Raw genomic sequence first — 18377 nt, forward strand, 5'->3', positions numbered from 1 at the left:
ATCGGGTAAAGGGGTATTTTGAAAATGCCAAATACGTGAATGACAAATTGTGGAGTAGGAGTAGGATCACAGACTTTAGGAAGGAAACTGAATATGAGAAAAAAGCAAAATGGAAGATCTTAGAGTGTGTATGGACTTTGAATTATGGAAGACAGACATCTCTCCTTCTCCTGTTAAAAGGAAAATTGAGAATATGAATGTGCAGATGACATGAAACCCTGATACATGTAGAATTTTATTTTTCTACATCTTAATTTCTGTATGATGGCCCATTTCAATATGATAGAAATCTCCAGCAGTTCAAGATTCTCCATCTTCCATTTTCCTGGTCCCCATTCCTCATGGGCCGTTGCTGATGGATCCCTTGCTCCTGTCTTTCTGCAGCTCTGTGATCCTTTCATGACACTCACAGAAGCCACACTTCCACTTTTATGCCCAACAGGGCTCAGGAATCTCTCAAGACTGTTTCCAATACTGTCTGCCCAATAACATCAGACATTCACTCTCTGGGGTCATGCTTCTTTCCCAGGAAGCATAGTGCATGGCCTCTGGGACTCTCAGGACTCTGCTCTCTGTTTCTCTCCATCAGTACTTCGTGTTTCTTTTCTGGAAGTGGAGTTCAGACACGGTGTCAGAGGGTGCACACTACACTTTCATAGCATTTTGCCTACTTATTGGTACCTGTTTGAAGGGGTTTTAGCTTCTGTAAACACCCAAGAAAACTGCTTTTTTTTTTTTTTTTGGTTGTGGGGCTTCCTGCCCTTCTCCCCCAGCCCATGTCTTTCCTGAGCAATGAAAATAAAACATCTTAGCATCTTGAATGTCTTTGGATTCAGGGGAGTAGAGATGGAATAAATTGATTAAAATTTATAACATTGAAATAACTACAAATACAAAAAATGGAGAGAATGAGAGTGTATTGTATTCTTCAGGATGCCAGACATTTCTTCATTCCTCACAGTAGACTTTTTAAATGTAGTTATTATTATGCCATTTTAAAAATGAAGAAACTGAGATTGTACAAGGTCATGTAATGTATCTGCTGGTCTTACGGATCTACTGCTAGACAGAGGCAGAGCCAGTTCTCTCTGGACTATCCTTTTCACCCTCTCAGAAGAAACAAAGTTAAAGGGTAGAATGCACTGTGAACATTTACAGAAAGCCACATAAATGTGGTTGGTCTTCGTCAACCATAACAAAATGATGGTGAGGAGTGCCTTTAGGGTTAGAGAAAGCACTGGTAGTAGGCAAAAGAGAGAAAACAAGAGCAAGAGAGAGAGAAGCTGAGAAATCAATGGCTAATGAGACTACTGTCTGAATTACATTCAAAGCACCATGACACACCACGTAGGAAGCAGAAGCTGCAGGTGTGGAGGGAAAACAAAGCTGATCCTTGGTGTGTCAGGCATGCAGAGAAGAGTGAAGAGTGTGTGGCCCTGGAAAGCATAGTGTACAAATTGGTAATTCTAACAAATTCTAACAGCTAGCACAGGGTGGTAAATAGAAGGCTCATGTTTTTGAATAAGGAACACATCACTGAATTTGGAAATGAAGTGCTATTTCCTAATGGGATGTAAAGATGCAGGTTAGCAGAATATCAGAAAGGAGAAGACATTTAAAACCATTGTGTTGGAGATATAATTTCATATTACTTCTTCATTTTTTTATTGCTATCTATTATCCAATGAGTTTGAATCTCAAGTAACAAAAAACTAAAGAATGTTTATGATTTAATGATCTGGAAATCTTACTATGGGCTGAAGGTACCAACTCTGTTTTTCCTCTGATTATATGTGGGAAGAAAAAAAAAGTCAAAGACTGCCTAAAAGAAAATGACTTCATAGTGATTAGATGTGATTTCTGATGCAGACTTAATCTCTTCTGTATGATCTTAAATAAAGGAAGAGTTATATTTGTATGACTACTTGTTTGAGAGGCTTAAGTAAGATTATGATCAGGTGCTTAACATGAAATCTAGAATGTAGAAGGAACTCTATAAATGTAACTCGCTTTTCCTACACCTTCATTTATTCAACAAATATTTATAGAGAAGCTAATTTTATGCCACAGATAATGTGTTAGGATAGGCCACATTATGCTGCAGTAATGAAGACACTCTCCCACCCCAAATCTCAGTTGCTTAAACCCAATGAAAGTACATTTCTCTCACCTACTCAAAGTCTGCTGCATGTTTAGGTGGCTTTACAGGGCAACTCTCCTCCATGTGGCGACACAGACGGCATCACTCTTTAAAACTAATCCTCTTAACATAAGACGTCTTAAGGTCTACCACAGCAGGGAAAGATATAGCCAGAACTGCTTTTAGATATTTTGTCTGAAAGTGGCATATATCAATCCATTGTCCAGACCTACTGTGTCCTTATACTAATGAAAGAAGATGAAGATGGAGTCTTCTGTGTGCTCAGAAAGAGAGAATGAATGGATATTGATGAAAAGAAGTAATAGCTACCATTACTCAGCTAGGTACTGGGTACTTGGTAGTAAATAAAACAAATAATGTTTATCCTTTCTTCATGGAGCTCTCAAGCCAGAGTGACATGCTCTTGGGAACACTATAGCATTCACAAAGAGCCAGTGTTCCGCCCAAGCAAGAGAAGAAACTAAAGAGATTGTATCCAATATGTATAAAGTTATATGGAAAAATAAGAAAGGATAACAGTTCAGTGTAAGTGACAAGTATGGAGAACTTAGAAATCCTCAATAAATATTTACTGAATGAATGTTAAGTGACGAATAAGAAGAAATTTAGCTCTAAAAAACTAAACTGGAAAGGCAACACAGAGAGAGAACAGATATAGGAATAAAAAAACACATGGAAACAGTTTATGCTTTTCAAATGTTCTGAATAATATTTGGGAATAAAAGCTGTTCTTGCTGTATCTACTCCTTCCAGTAAGCTTGAAATATTTCTGCGCTGGTCTCTTCTGCCATAATGGTGGTGCAGAGGAATGAATTTGCAGCCAGACTGTTTGATTCTTACTACTCAAAAGTATTGAAATTGTTGGGAAGCTTGGACCCTGACTTATCTTCTGGAATATGTTGTGAAGGCTTAAGTTGTCCTGATTGGCAGCTGTCGGATGTATAGGGGTCATAGGAAAGGAGGAATTATGCTGCTGTAAATACTGGAAATGTTGGGGCTAAGCAAAAAAATCTAGTAATTTTATGGTGGAATATTAGAGATGGATGATTTCTTAAAAGCATTAAAATGACTTCTATAAAAATGTTTACTAAAGAAAAAGTAGAAAACATGCCAAAAGAAAAAAAGAAACATAACATCCCCTAACTTTTGGTATACCTATCCCAAACTTTTTCCTAGACATTCACATTCATTTGCGTTAGAAAAACAGATCATACAGATCATGCTACTCTGTCATCTCCCTTTTACTTAACAGTATTTCTTGAGTATTTTTCTACTTCAAGAAGTATATTTATGCAACATTATTTTTAATGGCTACATGGTATTGCATCATATATGTGTGTCAAAATACATTTACTTATCATTCCATTAGGTCATTTACAGATGGTTGCCATTATAAACAATGTTGCTGTGAACATCTCTAGCTGAATTTCTGTGCACAGCTTTAATTATTTTATAGAATAACTTTTATAATTGCAATTATTTGGGTAAAAGTTATGTATATTTTAAGGCTTATTATTTGCATTATCAAATTACCCTTTAAAAGATTGTTTCAATTTACATTTCTACCAGCAATGGATGAGAACAGGAGTGTTTAGGATCCCATAAATCTACAAATATGGTTGTAGTGAATTGGACATTCTATTGTATGTATGTTTAATATTGATAGCTGTTAGCAGAAAGGGGCTCAGTATATTATTCTTTAAGTCCCACATTCTATCTATTTAATACTTTATTCTAAAATGATATATATGAGAGTTTCACATTAAGTTTTCTAGAAAGGAATTTAAGACAAATTCACATGTTATGCTCAATGGGTTCATTATTGTCATAGGCTCTGGGGTAAAATCTATGGATGATCCATTGGATAGCTAGAATGGATTCTTTACTAAACAAAATATCTTGAGCTCTGCCATTGAATATTATCCGTGCTTTGATATATGGCTGTAGCCAAATATTTATACACATCTTTAATAATTGAAGGTTAGGCAATTTCCCATTTTTCTAAAAAGAAAACCCCCAAATTTTTTCAACTAAATTGACTATATTAAAGTTTGCATGACGTAGATGAAATAAACTTGTATATTTATAATATGTAATTTAGACATAAAAATACTTTAAAAGGCATACTATAAGTAATAATTTTTAGCAGTATTGCTCTCTTCCCACAATTATATTTCATGAAGCAGTTTTAATCCAATTCCCCCTTCCATGCATTCTTGACTTTATAATGGTGGTACCTTTTCAGGCAGCTGGCCTGTTTTCACCACCTGTCATCTGGAATTGAGTCTGAGTAGTTTGGGGTGTGGGACTTTGTGAAACTGTGTATGATGGAAATTTTTTCCCTAACTATAAAAAAAGAAAGAAAAAAAACCCACTTATTATTTATCTCCAGTACCCACTTAACTCTTTTCTTAGTGATCTTTAAAGTACTTGTTTTCAACAATATCCAGCACTTAAGAGTTGTTAGGTCATGTCTCTCAAAATAATTACCAACTCAATATTAAATTCCTTTGTTTCTGTTTTTACCAATCCCATCAAAAGAATAATTGCTAAAACCATCCAAAACTCTCATCAGTTGTTTTGGGCTAATCCATGTTCCCTAAACAGTACTTTGTTTAAAATAAAGTATTTGAGAGAGTGCCTGGTATTATGAGATGACTTCATAAGGACTTTAGTATAAAATGCCTCTTTTTCTTAGGGATAACTTTGGGAAAGAAAAATCTCACCTTACATTTGGCCATATATTATGGTTTAAACAAAAAGAGGGGATTCACACAAATCTCTTTTGTGTTCTTATGCAAAGTAACTATTGAATATGAAAGCTTTTGTCCACCTATAGGAAATAACTAAAGAATACAGCAGGATTGTAATGCATTTATCTTGTATAAAAACACTGAAAATAGAGGTTTATAAAGCCAGCTGCTTTGAAAATATTCACACTGAAATCTTTTAAGAGCTACAGCTCTACCCGATTAAATCTTCTCCCAACTCCAAACCTCATCTACTTTTACTTAATACCAAAAAAAAAAAGGAGAAATATTTAGAATATATGGTCTCTTAGGTATCCATAGCCAAAATTTTTGAACTCAAAATAAAAAAGTTAGAGAACTGAATGGCTACACTTCCCTATGGTGTTACTCCCTCTTTAAGATGTATTATGTTATATTATTTCCAATCTTTTCATCTAAGTATTTCCTAGAGAATCAGACTAAAAGAACATTTTATAGATTAGGTAGCAGCTATTTGATTGATGTGGTTAAAGATGGCATATGGCATATTCTTTACTTTCAAACTGTTTTGAGTCTTTGTTCTTTCCCATAGCAGTAGTACATATGAGAACTATCCAGAAACGTCCCAATGGTACATGTATGTAATCTGCATCATCTTAAAAAGCAATGAACATTTTGTCATTGCATTCTTTATTATTTGAACTAAATCAAACTGAGACATATAGAGCTTAAAAGAAATGGTTATAGAACTCTAATTCTATAAGATCTTACCAATTTCATAAGATTATAAATGCTGTTTTAAAATGTTAATTAGAAGATACATTTGTTTTAATTCATGATACTGAAAATATTGACTGAATTGTGAATTAACACATTTAAGGTTGCAGATGTCATTTTTCATGAGATTTTCTGAATGATATAAGTTTCATATTCCATATAGCAGTTTGATCAATTTACAGATTTATTTTACATAATTAGTTAGTAAATGAGAAATTCAATTGCTGATATATAATATTTTTCCATAATGTAAAAAATAAGTTAAAATTCTGAATTACAAATAAAAACCAAATATTTTGAAGACATCTGGTCCACATCTGTCTGAAATAAGATAATTTAAAACAGTGTAATTAAATGCAAGAAATACTAAAATATTCACACCTTAGGATGTTAAAAAAAAACTCATTTTATTTTTATGTGATTTGTTGAATCATAGAATTTTTAAAAATTTAAGTGTCCTTTAGCCTCTCATTCTGTCATTTACAAAGAAGACTGACAAGCTAAACAAACAAAATATAATCCATGTGTTCTTTCTAAATGAAAGAATTATCTTTATTACTATTCTTTTATATGTTGCGTAACTCCACTCCTAAGTTAATACCCAGCGGACATAGACCCAGACCTACCCCCTTTTGATGTATTTATAATTCTCCATTCAATTATTTAAAATGAGAGATTAGTGAGAGGGTCTCTAATCTCCCTAAATTGTGTGTTCCTTGTAGGCACAAAGGAGCTCGGTAAATGTGAGAGGAAGGTATTCAGATCTATGGAAATGAAAAGGCATCTTTGGTACATTCTCATGATCAGTAGAGAGTCAGCCTTTGAAGACTGGTCTTTTCTTAAATAAAAAAAAAAAAGTTTATTTTTATCCTCCGTTAAGTAGAAATTAACCATTTTAGGGAAAAACAAAATACATTATGCTTTCTGTAGTCTAGCCTTAAGACGTGAAAAGGCAAATTTCTCTTTTAAGGCTGCAGAGCCTTAAAACTTCAGTAGGACTAGGTTCTGATCATAAGAGACAAGTTTGTGGACATGAAAACTCTGCAGATGTTACAGTGTGAGGTTATAGGAAGAAATCTCTGCTTGGATACCACAGGCTCCCCAACCAGCAATAGACCATGAAAAAAGATGAAACTGTAAGATGTGAAATCACTTTTCCTAACACATGCCCTAAGGTAACACAAGTTATATTTTGTGTGTTTATTTCCAGGGAGCACGATAAAGATCCAGAAAGCTTTTTTAAGGTATTAATGCATCTTAAGGACTTAGGACTCAATTTCCACGTCTCAATCCTTGGAGAAACCTTCACAGATGTCCCAGGTACCTTTGTTGAATTTTCTAATGTGTATTTTTATAGATGACATAAGCTTCAGAACGTAAGTATTAATTTCCATGTTTCCCTTTGTTAGAATAATCAAGATGAGCACTGTTAACCAAAAGATTATACGATGGCATTAAAGTCTGATTCAATTAAAAAAATACTTAAGTAAGCATTCTTTGATTTAAGTTGAGGACGTGAAGTCATCTCTTTGATCAAATATAGTTTATACAGTGCATCTTGATGTAAATAAAATATATTGCTTTAGGCATCTTAACACTTAAGGAAAGTGGGAATTTGTAATTGGATATACAACCTCTTACCTCTGGGGTCACTGGTTTGAATCCTGCACACATTGGTATTGGCTCAAATACGTTACCATCTGTTTGGTGGCCTGTGCAAAGCATTTTGGCATCTAACTTGTGATGTGGAATGGACCACAGTCCATGTCATAGTTGTCATTGGTCCATATCTTGTTTATTGAACTTGAGAAAGACAAAATCAGCAGCTGATAGCAGCAGATCCTCTCTTTATTAATGTCACATGCAGCCTTTTCAAAGGGCCATTTCCTTCGCCCTGCATCCTCACTGGTCACATTTGGGTCAGTGAAATGAGGATTCATAAGCACACAAGTATACAAGTATTCATGTTTTTTAAGCTTTGGGTATTCAGCATTGTTTGAAAATTGAATGTACAGCAACAATATTTCAGAAATAACCTTTGCCATCGTGCATTATGAGTCCTAAGGATTACCTAAAGTTTGCTTTCACTTCACAAGTGCCTCTTGATTCTAGTACAGTGTCAGGAACTACACCCAGCCTGCACATCAGTAGCCTTGTCTTATATGGCTCATCTTCTGCCCTCTGCAGCTGTGGATACTGACCTTTTCTCAGTTCCCTTAAGACTCCAGGCTTCTTGAGACCTTTGGATGTTTGCCTGTCTATTTCTATTTTATCCTTTTGATCTCAGCTCAGGGAGATTTTCTTTCAATATGAAGCTTTGTCATGATTTCTCAGCATCCCATACTTTGTCTTCATGGTGCTTACTTCAGTTTTGAATTATTCATATGTAAATTTTTTCATATCTTTCACACATATGCCCATACACACTGGAATGTAAATGCTGTGCGGACTGGGACTGTATCTGTCATGTTCATCGTTGTACCCCAAAGCGTAGTGCAGTGCCTGACACAGCAGTGAAGTTCAGTGAGTATTTATTGGACAAACAAGTAAAAATAATATAAACTCCCTGCTCTCAAGAATTTATAATTTTTTTTGAGGAGGGAACACCTGTGCCTACACATTGGCAACAGAGAGTGAAACACAAGGTAATAGAAACACAAGGTAATACAATTATACATTATCTAAGCCACACAGGTGATTTTGAGTGTTAATTGAAGGGCTGGTACTTAAATAGCCAGAAAAGAAGGATTAAGTTATTCCAAAAGGGGAAACAACATGGGCAAAGCACAAGAAGCCAACATTTTAGAAAATGTGATTAAATGAGAGAAAAGCTACAATGGTGAGTGCTGTGAGGTCATTAAACAGAACAGGATATTCCACATGCAGGCCTTAGTAAGTAAGTTTTTATGTGCATCACATAGGCAGGGTAGGGCCCAAATATGGAGGAAGGAGCTTGATAACCAAAGTAGTTTAGGTAAAGGTAAGGAATAAGGAGCCTAGATCTTGAACAGGGAAGAAATATGATGAAACTTGTATTTTAGGAAGCTGTGTCTTGCAATGAAATGTAGACAGAACCACAGTAAGACCTTGTGGTGGTAATCCCAGTGTGATCCTGTAAGGTGCTAAGCAGAGAGATTAGAGAGAGGGCTGTATGAGAAGGATGTTCTCAAAGAAAGCACAGAAGAGAATTTGATAGATGGCCATAAAGAAAGAAGAAAAGATCAGCTCACCTGCAAACTCCTAAGTTCAGTTATGTTTCTGCTAGCTTTGAGGTGTTTGTGGATGGACTGAGAGAGAGGCTGGAGGAAATTCCCCCCATCAGAAGGCTTCATAGCCGATTTTCCGCCTGGTATTTTCAGGCCACCACTACAAAGAAGACTCAATTTTTACTAAAAAGCCTAAGCTTTAGGATTACAGCTCTCCTCTCCCACACATTGACCTTGAGCTATTTAGAGCAATATAGAGGGTTGAAAATAGGGTATCGAGCAGTAAGGGGTCCAAGTGCTTAGTGGCTCAGCAATTACTTCTCACTTTGGCTTCACTTCCATACATACTTACTGAGCACTGTGGAGGGGGCATTCCACAATGAACAGCACTCGGTTTCCTTCTCAGGGATCTCTGTCTAACTGGGATGCTGTGAAATACATAGGGAGTACTGTGGGAGCCCACAGGAAGGGATAGCATGTTGTCTTACATGTACTTCTGTTACCCCTAGTGTCAACAGAGGTTTTTTTCTGCCTCAGCCACTGGTCCATCTCTGTCATCGCAAATGTGAATTGACTCTTGATGGCCATGCCACTTCACCTTGCCCAGAGGAGGAGCCCGGGTATGGAGTGGATGAAAGAGCTGGGAGCTTCCAGGTTGTGCCCTTAGAAGGCCACTTTGCTGGGCTCTACCACAAAGGCTTCCTAACAGGCCATTCTGTGTCACTTCAGCCATGATTATCACTCCTCTAGTCTATGTAACAGATGCTTAGATAGCATTTGTTCTGTTCCAGGTGTGGTTCTAAGCCATTCACGAATATTAACTCTTTAACCCTTTATAACAATCCTGTTCAGTATTACTAACTCCATTTTTTCCCACCTGGAGAAACAAATAGACTCAGCTAGGCAGTGCTTTAACCACTCTGCTACTCTGCTTTTTCATGTTCTTTTTTTCTGACCCAACTGTTTCTCTAACTTTAAACATTAATTTTTCCCCAACTCACCATTCAGCACTCCTAATCTCTTATCGAGCTCTTCCACAAAAGTGATTACCTAGCTGGCATGCATTTCTTTGTCTGATGTCTCTTTGCATACTACATTAGCATTTCTGGCCAGGCACAGTGGCTCACACCTGTAATCCTGGCACCTTGGGAGGGTGAGGCAGGTGGATCAACTGAGGTCAGGAGTTTGAGACCAGCCTGGCCAACATGGTAAATCCCTGTCTCTACTAAAAACGCAAAAATTAGTTGGGCATGGGGGCGCACACCTGTAATCCCAGCTACTGGGGAGGCTGAGGCTAGCGAATCAGTTGAACTTGGGAGGTAGAGGTTGCAGTGAGCTAAGATCGCACCACTGCAATCTGTACTCCAACCTGGACAACAGAAACTCCGTCTCAAAAGACAAGAAAAAAAAATACAATTTATATTCTATGTGTTACCCAGCCAAAAGAATTACTCTCAATGCTATTAGTAGGGATATGATTCTGTTGTAAATAATTGCAATTATTACTATACTATTAATAACTTCAATTAATTGAAAGTGTTCTTTCTTGATCATTTGCCTGGTTATTTCATGTAATGCTCATGATACTCTCATTGAGGGTAGGTGTTATCCTATCCCATTTTACAGGTAGAGAAACAGACTCTGAAAGCTTAAATCACTTTGATTCCATTGCCTGTGAGTCAAGCTTTTCTCTTTCACACATAAGCCAGAAGGATTGGAAAACCAAGAAAAGCTTAGTATTGACAGCAGGGACCACTGATTTCTCTGTTTTCTGCTTCATTTTCCTTCCCTCTCTACAGAGCTCTTGAGGGGAAAGTAGCCCACTACTGAGTGATGGCATTAGTGCCAAGTTTTACTGCCCTTTTTGATGAAGCAAACAACACTAAATTTCTTTTGAAAACTATTATTCAGCAACTTTGTAGCGTCTCTATACTGTTGATTGTTTTCAAGCAAAAATTATGTTGTTACAGTTTTGGTAATCCTTTTCCTAAAAAGTATAGTAGAATTAAGAGTGTCCGTTATCATTTAGAGCACTACGGTTTCTAGTTCTTAGGCATCATCCCTTCATTTTACAGGAGATAAGAGAGATCTAGAACTAGCAACTTTCCCAAGGCCTCACTGCTGGGTGCAGTGGGTGAGATGGGCAGTAGATAGCGAGTTTCAGAGTGGAACCTGGGTGTCAGTTTTCCACAGCCCTAGTCGTTGCTGTATTTTTTCAGTGAGTGTTTTTTAAATGCATTCTTTGTGCCAGGCACTGTACTAGAAATTTGGAATGCCGTGGTGAATGAAGTAGACATGTTCTGTGACATTTGAAACTTGTAGTCCCACACCAGTGCTTTATCACTTACTAGAACTGACATCCTTAAAAATTCTGGAGCTAACATTTCTTGAGCACTTAGTATGTGCCAGACACTGTTCTAAGCCCTTTACACATTACCTTATGTAGTCTTCACAATAGTCCTGTTGGAATTACCATTTACGGCTGAAAAATATAAGGCACAGGGAGGTTAAGTCACTCGCCTGAAACCACCCAGCCAGTCCACCTCAAAGGCAAATGCTCAGCCTGTGCTCTACAGGGAAATTCACAGAATCATCCCTGTTTTATAGGTAAGAAAGCAGGAGTTGATAATGGCAAGAAATTCCTGCCTGCTACTGTGAAATTTATAGGGGGAAAAAAAAACAGTATACATAAGGTCCAGTACTACCTGCAGTTTTAGACATGCAATAGGGATCTTACAATTCATCCCCTCTCGATAAGGGACAACTATTGCATTGCCAGTAATCTTCTTGCTGGAAACAACCCAGCTGGTATCTGAAGACACATCTAGCAACTATGTCCTGAAAAGCACAGCAGATATGAAGTCGAGGTAGTCTCTGTAGGAATTGAGTTACTTATCAACTACAGGTGACTTGGCATTTTGAAAAGCTTTCAGTGGTTTTCAACCAGAGATTCCTACCTCCACTTCCAGGGACATTTGGCAATGTTTGGAGACATTTTTGGCTGTCACAACTGTTGCGCAGTGGTAGAGGCCAGGGATGCTGCCATCTAGTAGGTAGAGGCCAGGGATGCTGCCAAACATCTCGCAGTACACAGGACAGCCTCCACGGCAAACAACTATCCAACCTAAAATGTCAGTAGTGCCTGGATTGAGAAACTCTGATTTGTGGGAATTGAACTCAGCAAACCAGGTTTGAGTCAAGAGTCTTACTCTGCCACCAGGTTGGAGTTCAGCAGCGCAACCTCAGCTAACTGCAACCTCCACCTCCCAGGTTCAAGCGATTCTCTTGCCTCAGCCTCCTGAGTAGCTGGGATTACAGGCACACACCACCATGCCAAGGTAATTTTTGTATTTTTTGTAGACAGGGGGTTTCACTATGTTGGCCAGGATGATCTCGATCTCTTGACCTCATGATCCGCCCACCTTGGCCTCCCAAAGTGCTGGGATTACAGGCATTAGCCACTGTGCCCAGCCAAAGCTTCTAAGTTAACCCATGGCAATCCATCTGTGCAATAAAGAGGAGGAGATGGGAAAGGAAAATAATAATAAAATCACCTGCCCTATCAATTTCAGTGAGTTATAATGAGGATTTCAGCACAATTAGATAATTTGCACGTTCTAAACTACTATGCAGATTTTATTATAAGACTCATGGACTTGCCTCCAGAGTTTGTATATGGAATGAGTTTTTTTTTTTTTTTTTGAGACGGAGTTTCGCTCTCGTTACCCAGGCTGGAGTGCAATGGCGCGATCTCGGCTCACGGCAACCTCCGCCTTTTGGGTTCAGGCAATTCTCCTGCCTCAGCCTCCCGAGTAGCTGGGATTACAGGCACTCGCCACCATGCCCAGCTGATTTTTTGTATTTTTAGTAGAGACGGGGCTTCACCATGTTGACCAGGATGGTCTCGATATCTTGACCTGGTGATCCACCCGCCTCGGCCTCCCAAAGTGCTGGGATTACAGGCTTGAGCCACCGCACCCGGCCTGGAATGAGTTTTTAATGTATTTTGGATCCAAAAGAAACATGAATGATGCTGCACCTTAAAAGATTATTTTATTTTTATTCAGAAAAGTGGAAAGGTCATTCCGCTACATAAAGCATTTACATCAGAATCCATCTTACAAATGAACCAAAAAGCCTAGAAGCTCCTCAATGCAAATATTTGAGTTTTGGCCAGTTCTCATGATAAGGTCACATTGTTAGCCCTTGAGATGATTTCAAAAAAAAGAACAAAATGCTTAAGATAATCAAATCAGTGGAATGTGTTTGTATACTTGATAATTTCCCACAAATGGTAATTCTAAACAAAATATTCTTTTCTGTGAACTGCCAAAACCTTAAACAAGGTTCTTCTTTCCATGCTGCAGACATGGTGGGAGAAAGAGTTTTAGCTTTAGACATTAAGGCAGCCAGAACAAGGAAACCAAAAACCTGAACTATGGTTTTGGCAGACAGAAGTCTTTCTGTTTCACCTTTAATTTAAGGTTAAGAACAGTATGGAAAGCCTCTGGTTGGTATTTGATATGACAATGGTTATTACTATGATCTTGGCATATTTCTGGTTCTTGGCTCTGGGGTCAAATATGGGATAATTATATAACATTCCCTGCCACTTCCATCTTCTCCTTTGCTCAGCTCCCAGCTCCTGTCTCATTTTCAGCAGAGCAGTTATACTAAGAGGGAAATACTGGAAAGATTCTAGGATACAAATAACATACATCACACTAATATAAAGGTTTAAAATTTTGTCACAATGAGAGCCTAGCAAAAGGAAAGTTACTAATATATTGATAAATATTGAATTATAAGAAGATTGTAAGAAGATAAGGCTAGGCACAGTGGCAGAGACCTTGTTGTCTCAAACAAACAAAAAAAATATTGAGATGAAGTTAATGTACTAGTAAGATTGAATAAACTCATTTTTCTCCAATTCATACCATTCCCTAAACCTATTCCTTTTCTTTATAATTTTTTTATCATTATTAATTTCTTAACATAGAATTACTTGCTGAGTTCCTTTTATGGTCTAGCACCATGTAAAGTATTGTGGATACCAAGAGATGAAGACATGGTTCCTCCCCTCTGGAATCTTACTGTCTCATTAGAAAACAAAAATGTTTATATAATCACATTTTATTATATCACACTCTTGTAAATAACATTTTAATAATTTTGAAAACATTATTTCACATTGTTTACAAGCAAACCTTATAGCAGACAAGTGATTTAACAAGTATTAACCTCCCCAGTTACAGCTGAGGAAATAACGCTTATTAGCTCCATTTTAGTAGCATGGATTTGAAGTAGACAGATTCCATTCACATGATTCTTTGAATGGACACATAGTTTCTTTCATGAGAACATAACTGAGAAAGTCAGTTTTCAAGAATGTGTAATTCCAACTGAAGTCTTCTGTCTCCCAGTCCTTTGCTGAAATAAAGAAAACAACAAAACATAACGTGAAAGTTAGGAAGATTCAATTAAATGTAGGCATATAAGCTCCTGACAGAAAAAGAGCACATGCTAAATAGAACTGAAGGTATCCCTTAACATAATCTATGAATTTAAGAGGGTTCTAATTAGGGTACCAAAATATTACATATCCTCACAAAGTGGTTCTAAAATCCAAACAAAATAAATAAATGAAAGGGCAAGCTATCAAAGGAATCATGAAGGAAAACGTGTCCCACCAGATTCAGAACATGTATGAAGTGAGAACTTTTAAAAGTATCATACAGATTTAAAACATTAAAGTACAAAAAAAGAAACAGGCAGAAATAGAGAAGCAGAAATACAACTTGTATATACATTGAACATTCGACAAACTTACGATAACAAAATTTACTAATACACTTATCCCAGCTCAAAAGCAGAGTATTTTTTCATAGTGAAATCAGCTAATTGAATAAAATAAATAACATTTATGTTATAAAACAAATTATATATTTACATGTATTCTAAATATATGTAAATATAGAGAATATATGCTATATTTCTTATATGAATATATGAACATATATGAAATGAAGCATATACTCTATATATTATAAGTAAAGGTTTGCAGTAGCATCAACACATCATTATAAGTACGTTAATCTACTGAATTCCTACTCTGTGCCAAGCCAGGGCTAGGCTTTTACTCTGATGTCTCATTTTGTATCACAACAATCCCCTCAATAGGTATAATTACTCTCCCCTATGTATAGGTGAGGACACTAAGGCTTTAGTTAAATAACTTGCCTGAGATCACACAACTAATAAACACAAGAGATGATAATATCAGAAGAAATAATACTAAATAAAATTTTAGGGGGGAAAACACTCTAATTTTACCAGTAATGAAATACATATAAGTACAAAAAAATTATGAGAGAGCAGTTGCATTGAACAGAACCATAAAAGTGAAGACTCGTAACTAAGACTAGCCCACTTGTGCAGCAGTCTCTGCACGTATGATGATGGTGGTGTAAATTATTTTCCTGAGCTATATTACTCTACCCTTTGTTTGACTCAGTCATTTCACCATGGCATGAATCCCATGAAAATAATTCCAAGAAATTAAAAAACAGATGACAAGTTGTTCTTGCCTCATTCTCTTCTCTACTGTCCCACAGTGAACAGGTGACTAAGATCCTATTCTTTCTTGATCCCCTCATTCTTACCTCATTCTTACTCTGTTTCTTCTTTTCCAGTTGGGTCCTTGACTCCTACAAAGGCTTCAGATTACTCTCCCAGACTCTAGACACTTTGACATTGAGTTCATCCACTTGCTATTATCAGTGTTCTTTCTAAACGTAGATCATCCGAGAAGAGAATCATAGTAGTATAACAATAGAAAGTATTTGTCTCAGATTTTCTGCAGGATGAATGTAATTTCCTTTACATTTTCCTTTACAGGGGAGGTTCTTCAAAATCTTGCCCTAGCCTAGTTCCTCATGAATTCCAGTTATCTTTGCCATTTCCTGGATACATCTGTGCCCTTACCCACCTCAATGTCTTGTGTTACTTGTTGCTTAAATTCCTTTCTTCTTCCCCATGTAGTCACACTCAAACCCTTTCTCCATGTGGCAAAATCCCAACTGTATACCTTCTTTTTCTCTTTGTTTCCTATTACATCATAGCATCTGTGCTCATTCCATCAGTTGCAAAGCATATATATCATGCTGCACTGTAGTCACTTGTCACGTGGCTGCCGTAATAGTGCCATGGTGTAACTCACTTGGCTGCCGAATAGTGCGATGGTGTAACTGACTGGAAGGCACTTTGTAGGTGAAGAGTAGAACCTCTGAAACAGCCCCACAGCAGAGAAGTCTGCAGCACTCCTGGTGGGAAAATCAAGCCACCCTGGTCCAGCTTTTATTGATACCCTAACAAGGATGAAGTTCCCATTCAGTACTTGTGAAGCTATCTTTTCCTTTCTCAGGAAAGGCTTATTAACTGAACTGATACCCTTCCCTCCCAAATGCTCAGACCGTTCACCAGTTGCAAGTAACTGCAAGTAACTCACTCTCATTCCTCAATGTGTCCTGTGAGAACCGGTCTTTTCTCTAGGATCACTCCCAGTCATGCCATCCCTGGGCTTAAAGTCTATTCCTGCAGCTTCTGTAAGTGGAATAATTTTTTCTACAAAACTGGAAGATTCATTGCAACTCTTAAGGCAAGATCATTTATCCTTTCTACCAGGGAAGACCTTGAAGATAATGTGTTCTGGAATACAACTCCCAAAACATCTCTCAAGAAGTTGTTCTCAAAAATTATAAGTGTGAAAACATCATTGAGGGAAAATGCTCTGTCATTTTCATAAGCTGTCCTCAAAGTTTGAGAAATGTGCACTTGGGAAAGACACAGGAAAATAATTATGGAAAAGATCAACATTAATAGACAAATAGGAAATTGGAAACAATTTTGAAAGCCCATAAATGCATATATGATATAGGGTTGATGGAGATCTTAGGATATAGTTGCTATACTTGGTTTTGAGTTTATATAGCTGTATATGGTCATGATTTGGAGTGTGGTATGGTCAAAATAATATTTCCCCAATAAAAGACTATGGTGGAAGGCCTGCCTGTTTTAATATTCCTGTTTCCTGCAATGCCTATCAGAACAGGAGTCAGTGACAGAAAGCAGCACAACAGGGAATGAATATAAATATCTGGATCCAACTAGTGAGTTTTTCCAGCTATATCTCTCATTGGCTAAATTGTTACATTTGTGAAATGGAAACCATCAGATATGTGCTGCCATGAAATGAACACTATCCTGGAATTTATAAGGCTCAGGGTCTAGTTCCAGCTCTGCTGCTGATTAGCCATGCCACCTCTTTCAGCCTTACTTTACTCATCTGTAAAATAAAGTCATTCCAAAGAAGTTTAAACTAGAAGGGACCTTGGAGATTAGAGTTTCTCAGCTTTTAAAATGCAGACCTAAAATTTCCACCCCAAGGGGATTTTACGTAGTGATGCTTTCTGTAATGTTTATTATGTTATTATGAGATCCCCAAGCATAATAATTACACTTTTTCAATACACTTTGTTTTCTACTTGTATTTTTTTCCCACTTTTCCTGTAGTTTAAGGGGGTTACATGTGCAGGTTTGTTAGAAAAGTATATTCAAAACAAAGTTTATTCCTCATGATTCTGTTTTCTGCCTGTGCTGCCAGTCACAATGATTCCAGCTACCCTAGTGTAAGTTTTTGATCTTGTCTTTGCCGCTCACTCTTTCTTCACTTCCAAGTTTCCAATGGGAGCTTCTTTTCTTAGTTGTTGAGTTTATCTTTATGTATTTGTTGCCCATACTATTTTCATCTTTTAAGCTTTTGCTAACAAAACCTGCAAAAGATGAGCCCATGTGTCTCATCTTCTCTTCTGATCTTACCAGATTAAGTACAGCCTCATTGTTCTGGCTTTCCTGGTATGGTTTCAGCTACCTTCCTAGCCTTACTTCAGTCCTTAAACATGTGTATTCTGGACTGTAGCCTAGATTAGTCAGTGTTTCCTGAAGACAGCTCACATGTCACTACCCAGTGCCCCTCCCTCCTTCTTTACTTGTCAAAGCTCAACCCATCTTCCAAGAATCATCTCACCGACTTTCCCAAGCCTCTGAAACACATGAATATCCATGGGATTTGGTTTGCATTTTGCAATGTACTTATCATACATATTTAAATAGTAGAATGCTCTTGAAAATAATGGCAGTTGTATCTGGCACACCCTTGTATGAACCAAAGATCATAGTACAGCTGTGTTTTCAAACTTTAGACTGCGATCCACATCAAGATAGATATTTACATTGTGGCTCAATATACCTATTAATGTAGATATATTTGTAATTGAAACAAAGCTTTTATAATACATATTCTTATTATATTTGATGCACTCTGATGTTTTCTTTCTTTTCTGATTTATTTAATTTCTTTTTATGCTGCTCTAAATTGATTTCACAACCATTAGCCATAGTTGTAAAAAACACCATAAAGTAACACACTGCACATAGTAGGTATAC

General features: G+C 37.1%; 1 protein-coding gene and 1 long non-coding RNA gene across 2 annotated transcripts in view; one reads left to right on the top strand and one right to left on the bottom strand.

Moving 5' to 3' along the window:
* Positions 1–18377, top strand: part of QTMAN (queuosine-tRNA mannosyltransferase) — a 413460-nt gene that overhangs the window by 374055 nt on the left and 21028 nt on the right. The window contains 1 exon segment of the mRNA XM_078327881.1: positions 6878–6987. Coding sequence (XP_078184007.1) covers positions 6878–6987 — 110 coding nt within the window.
* Positions 13989–16001, bottom strand: LOC118154764 (uncharacterized). The gene is made up of 2 exons (XR_004745024.3): positions 15536–16001; positions 13989–14303 (listed from the first exon to the last, which is right to left on the bottom strand). It is a non-coding gene; the product is annotated as an uncharacterized LOC118154764 (long non-coding RNA).

The sequence above is a fragment of the Callithrix jacchus genome, chromosome 6, assembly GCF_049354715.1.
Source record: "Callithrix jacchus isolate 240 chromosome 6, calJac240_pri, whole genome shotgun sequence".
Lineage (NCBI taxonomy): Eukaryota > Metazoa > Chordata > Mammalia > Primates > Cebidae > Callithrix > Callithrix jacchus.